The sequence below is a fragment of the Petaurus breviceps genome, unplaced genomic scaffold, assembly GCF_028583685.1.
Source record: "Petaurus breviceps papuanus isolate PSGF00001 unplaced genomic scaffold, PetGlider_PUasm1.0 98, whole genome shotgun sequence".
Lineage (NCBI taxonomy): Eukaryota > Metazoa > Chordata > Mammalia > Diprotodontia > Petauridae > Petaurus > Petaurus breviceps.
The window spans coordinates 64,736,641-64,742,936 of record NW_027187460.1 but is presented as its reverse complement, the minus strand read 5'-3'; the positions used below and the strand labels follow the sequence as shown (position 1 = coordinate 64,742,936).

Sequence of the window (6,296 nt, the reverse complement as noted above, 5' to 3'; positions counted from 1 at the left end):
CAGGGGGAGAGCTGAAAAAATCCAGGGAGCTCAGCGCACAGCGCACGAGGCTGTGGGGCGCGGAGCCAGGAAAGAGGGCCAGGGTAGAACCGATTTCTGATTAGCTGACAAGAAGGATGGAGAACTAAGGGAGGTAACAGGAGGGACACACACACACACACACACACACACACACACACACACACACACACACACGATTCTCCAGCTGCCCATGAAAAAGCTCTGGAGAGGTGGAACACTCTAGGCAGGGAAAGTAGTGGTGGATATTAAAGAATCATTTCCCTTATTATTTGTAAAGATAGCATTTTTTTTGGCTCCAAAGCCTCCTACATATCCATCCAAAGCCTTGTTTCTCTTAATTAAGATGTCCATTTCCCAGGGAGCGAGCTGGATTGGGTGGGTGCGGGGACTGAGGGGCATCTACACGCCTACCGGGATCCTTTCTCAGCTTACGTTTACCTCCAATTCGACTACCAGAATCAGAGATGCAAGGAGAGCTCACTGAGGGGTCCAACGTGAGCAGAAAAAACGCCAAAGTGTCAACGGACTGAGGGGATCTGAGGGACGAGAGGTGGGAGATATCGTTAGCCATTGCCCCACCCCACAGAAAGGCTCCGAGTGGGTATTGAACCAAGGGATGGGTCCACCTCTCACATCTACAAGGAGGTCAATCCCCACCCCGCCCCAAACTAACCCAGAAAAAAAAAATCACCCAACAGAAGCTAGCAAAAGCCTGGTCCATCCCTAGGAATCGTTACGTTAGAATGCGAGATGTGATCCTGAAAATCTTGCCGCTGGGGGTAGGGGGTGGGGAGAGGATAGGAGAGGGAAATCCCAACGCTAGTCATGCGTGTCCCTTCCCCACCGCCGCTCATCGCCTCCTCCCTGTTCACTCAAATTCTAGGTGTAGCTCCCCGCCAGTATCCCGGGTCTTCCCAAGATGACGGGCCAGAGCCTGTCGGATTTGTCCGAAGCCAACTTCGAGGATTGCGAGATCAGCGTCAACGTTGGGGGTTTCAAGAAGAAGCTGCGCTCGCACACGCTGTTGCGCTTCCCTGAGACCCGGTTGGGCCGCCTCCTGCATTGCCGCTCCAAGGAGTCCATCCTGGAGTTGTGTGATGACTATGACGACGCGCAGAACGAGTTCTACTTTGACCGGAACCCGGAGCTCTTCCCCTACGTCCTGCACTTCTATAACACAGGCAAACTACACGTGATGGGAGAGCTCTGCGTTTTTTCCTTCAGTCAAGAGATAGAGTACTGGGGGATCAATGAGTTCTTCATTGACTCTTGCTGCAGTTACAGCTATCACGGAAGGAAGATGGAGCCTGATCAAGAGAAGTGGGATGAGCAAAGTGACCAGGAGAGCACCACCTCCTCCTTTGATGAGATCTTGGCTTTCTACAACGATGCGTCCAAGTTTGATGGGCAGCCCTTGGGCAACCTCCGAAGACAGCTATGGTTGGCCCTGGATAACCCAGGCTATTCCATTCTGAGCAGGGTATTCAGCATTCTTTCCATCATGGTGGTACTAGGCTCCATTGTCACCATGTGCCTCAACAGCCTTCCTGACTTTCTGATCCCTGATAACCAAGGCAACCCCGAGGAAGACCCGAGGTTTGAAATTGTCGAACACTTTGGGATTGCCTGGTTCACCTTTGAGCTAGTGGCCAGGTTTGCAGTGGCCCCAGAGTTCTTCAAATTTTTTAAGAATGCGCTGAACTTGATTGATCTCATGTCCATTATCCCCTTCTACATCACCTTGGTGGTCAACCTGGTGGTGGAGAGCTCTCCCACCTTGGCCAATTTAGGCCGGGTAGCTCAAGTCCTCAGGCTCATGAGGATTTTCCGAATCCTAAAATTGGCCAGACACTCCACTGGCCTTCGGTCTCTAGGCGCAACCTTGAAATATAGCTACAAAGAGGTAGGGCTCCTCTTGCTTTATCTTTCAGTGGGCATATCAATATTCTCTGTAGTGGCCTACACCATTGAGAAAGAAGAAAATGAAGGTCTGGCCACAATCCCAGCTTGCTGGTGGTGGGCAACTGTGAGCATGACAACTGTGGGCTATGGTGATGTTGTTCCAGGGACCACAGCTGGGAAGCTGACTGCCTCAGCTTGTATCCTTGCTGGCATTCTTGTGGTGGTGCTGCCAATAACTTTGATCTTCAATAAATTTTCACATTTTTATAGGCGACAAAAGCAACTTGAAAGCGCCATGCGCAGCTGCGATTTTGGAGATGGAATGAAGGAGGTTCCTTCAGTCAACCTAAGGGACTACTATGCCCACAAAGTTAAGTCACTGATGGCAAGTCTTACCAACATGAGCAGGAGCTCACCAAGTGAACTGAGCTTAAATGATTCCCTACATTAGCCTGAAGGTGTGGCTCCATCATAATCATGAAGACCATACTGATGGTTGAGCTACCTTTTGTGCTCCTGGCTTGGCTCCAGGTTCCATAGGGTTACAAAGTAAGGAGAAGGCAGAGTCCTTCAGTACCTTACCATTCTAAATGGAAGGAGATGCCTGATCAGTGCACACCCACTATTGCTTCCACAGCATGTAGAATCCTTGATGTGGGGTGGGGTGACTAACACCATGCCAACTTTGCACTGAGAAAAATGCTAAACTTTGTGCCTGATGAGTATCCTGAATGCCACTTTTTCTATACAAATCACTCATCATGTACCCATCCCTGGTGTTCCTGGTACAGTGCTTCACTTTGCACTTTTGTTTCCAAGGTATAGTCTGGATAAAAAGTGTGTCTCTCCATTGGGAGCACTTGTGAAGTCAGCAATGAACAACTCAGATTCAACTCACAAGAATGTGAAAAAAAATCTCAGTCATGCATTCATTTCTCAATTTGCTTCAATGGTCAAAACAGAAAATGTGAAATTAAGCACTTATCACCAATGCAACTTTCTGTTTTTCTTAAAACTTAACCTGTAGTTCTGTGGCTTGCATGGGTGCATATCATACTACTGTTATTTATGCAAATATTACCTCCCTGGAAATTTAATTTACTCGGTTTACACATGCAGTGAAAACAGATCCTAGTTCAAAAGCAAAAGCACTGGGAAGTCAGTGTTGGTCTAAAATCAGGCATAAACCTGATCTTTAGGAAGCTCTCTAGGCTTCTTGGTGTGGGAAATGAGGAGTAGTGAGTTTCTCATTACTGGAGGATTGCAAATGGAGTGGGCATGCTATAGAGGGATTTCTGCCTCAGGAATGGGTTGAATAGGATGATCTCTAGGGTTTTTGCCAACTCTGAGAGTTTCTTATTCTTTATTGTGAGTCACATTCATGAAAAAGACACCCTGTTTTCCTGAGAGTCTTTCCAATGGGGATACTACCTTAGGCCCAGTATGCATAGACTCAGGATGAAAAGATTTTTTTTCCAAGCTGTATTTCATGTTCTAAACAATTTTACCAAATTCTACTGGGTCGTAGAAATTAGCAACTTTTTTTTCACTTGTCATTTTAAAAAAAGAGTATGGATTAGGTTATTCTGTTTCTTCCAATTACTACAAGGTTTATTTTACTGTTTATTGAAAGTAAATATTTCATATTCGATAAGAAAGGCAGTAGCTTGGAAACTGTCTTTTAGTATCCTCCTCTAAAATCTCATTAAAAATGGGTGCATGTTTATTTATGAGCAAAATTTACTCCAGTAATTTTGCTTCTAGGATACATAATGTCTTATATGATACTATAATTACCTTGTTAAGGGGCTTCCTTCTTTGAAATGGGGAACTCATGGAACATAAGCATGTACTCAGAACACAGATGATATATGCATGGAATAGTTTGCAGGGAAATATTATATACATTTTGATTTAACTGTCTTCCTCCTGGGAACAAGGTGGGGTTGGGATGGGGAAGGGAGATGGGAAAATTGAAAAGGAAATGGTATAAAATATCACAACTAATCACAAACTTTTAAAAAGTTTAATGCCACATAAAGTACCTTGAAACTTCTAAGCATGCTGAAAAATGGTTAATGGGATGCATATATCCTACTTCCTTTGGTTCTCAGAATCTCCTTCCTTCTCTTTGCTTCCTGCTTCACAGGGGCCCTGAGCTATCACATAAAAATGTGAATGGAATCCTGAGCCCCTTTGTATAACTGCTCTGTATCCATCATAGTACACACTGTGTATTGTTTCCAAATTGACTTCTATTATATGTCTTTGAAAAGATTGTAGAGTCAAGTGGCCTAAGCATGGAGTTAGCTAGGATTTTCATTAAGGCTCAGATCTTTTCTTTTTGTGTGGCTCTTACCTAAGTTACTGAATTTTGTGTGTCTTAATTTCCTTACTAGATGGGGTCCATAAAAATCTTATAGGGGTGCTGTGAGGAACCTTTAGTATTTGAAAAGTATTCACAGGATATCTGAGGACTGAGTTACTGTTCTTATTAAGAGAACTTCAGCTCAAGTGATTGTTTGAATGCACTAGGCACTTCTGATTGTAGATGTGGGTTCAAATCTCTCATCTGAATGGAGATGCATGGTAGGACACCTTCCATTATCTAATGGACAGTCTCTCTCTCCCTCTTCCTCTTTCCCTCCCTCTCTCCCTTCCTCTTCCTCCTCCTCTCCTCTCTGTCTCTCCTCTTTCCTCTCTCCTATTTCTCTCTCTGTCTCTGTCTGTCTGTCTGTTTCTGTCTCTCTCTATTTCTGTCTCTCTCTCTCTGTATCTCTGTCTGTGTCACACACACACACACACACACACACACACACACACCTGAAAAGACTGAGAGGGAACAGATTGAGAAGTTCAAGACTGTTCCACAGATTTTTGCAGGCAAAATACCTGATGTCTGCCAATATTTTCAGAGATGGAAAGTCAACAGTTTACAAAATCACCTCCTGAATGTTTTGGAGGCAGGTGATGTCACTTGACTTATCAGGTATGCCCAAGAATGTTTTCACTCGCTAAAACCGATTTTATTGGGTCCCACATTGGGCATGTTATAAAGTGGCTATTAATTCCTTATTAGGGACTTATTTGCAAGGAGACAGGACAGCACTCAATTGCTTTAGATAGAATTTTTTTTCTAAATGGTTTTTCATTATAAATGATGAGGTGTTTCTGACGGTTGTATCCATTTTAGTTAAGTCAGCTGGAAGGTTCACAATTCATTGTGGAAACAACTTGCATTTATATGGTGCCTTTTACCTGGGGGAAATCCCAAAGTGCTTTAGAAACTGTTTTTAACCTCTCTTGTATATATAGTCATGTAGAAAAGCACCTTGCTCCTTTCTTAAGCGGCGGTAAATCTAGGACTACCTGTTTAATAGTAAGTCTTCCAAGCAGCAGGTTCAGAGGGAAGGGAAGACTAACCTATGTGGCTTCAACAACATATTCCATTTTAAGGAGTTACATGACAAATAATCTAAATTGATCTGGGACCCAGGGAAAAATGTTTTTTCTCTCTGAAATAGCACCATCAAATAATTAATGTCAAAATGTAGTCCAGACTTGGGCTTCTCAATTCACCTATAAAATAGCATTTTAGGTAGAAATCATCTCTTCCAGTTACTAAAGCTTGGTTACATTTAAGACTAGAAAGGAAGAAACTATTTTCTATTTCATTTCTATAAAGAATGCTAGCACAAGGTGATCCCTTTATGCACTGGTCCTGCCAATCTGACCTACAAACCTGGTTTTTAATACCATTTAAAAATATTTTAGCTAGAGAAAGAGCTTGATTCACTAGGCTATTGATTGGTGGGTGCTTTGTGGGTATAGAAAGGTTTACTTTGGGATGACAAATCTTTAAGTTGCTTGAAGGTCAGTTCTAGAGAAAATACAGGGACCCGTTTTTAAAAATTATTATTACACAGTACATGATGGGGGCTTTAAAAGTTTTAGACTGGGAAAATATCACTATTCTGCCTGAGCAAATTATTTGGTTGGTGTGGATTATATGGTTGCAAGTTTGAATTTTTCTTTTAAAAAAAATCAACAAAAACAAAACCCAACAATAACATTCCCAAGTTTCATGGGTTTGCCACAAGGCAGAGGCATGTTGTAATGCCAAATTCTAGAAGATCTGAAGCCCACAAGGTGGTAATTGGTACTTAATGCTTGGATTTATTTCTACTTGTCTTATTACTCAAATAATTTAACCACCTGCTAATTCTCTTTTCATTTAAAAATTATTTGTATGCACTTGGGTTAATGATTATCTGTGCTGACTGTTTGTTATCTATTTTGAAGGCTCAACTTGTATTTCTTGTGTGTTTTTACCAGCATGACCTGTTACAGAGTTGTAATTTTAAAAATTGAGA

At 42.6% G+C, this 6,296-nt stretch overlaps 1 protein-coding gene across 1 annotated transcript; it reads left to right on the top strand.

Moving 5' to 3' along the window:
* The first annotated feature begins 911 nt into the window (after positions 1 to 911).
* On the top strand, positions 912 to 3,464 carry KCNS2 (potassium voltage-gated channel modifier subfamily S member 2). The gene has a single exon (XM_069081024.1). The coding sequence runs from the start codon at positions 941 to 943 to the stop codon at positions 2,372 to 2,374; it is 1,434 nt and encodes a 477-aa protein (XP_068937125.1). The 5' UTR covers positions 912 to 940; the 3' UTR covers positions 2,375 to 3,464.
* The last annotated feature ends 2,832 nt before the right edge of the window (positions 3,465 to 6,296 follow it).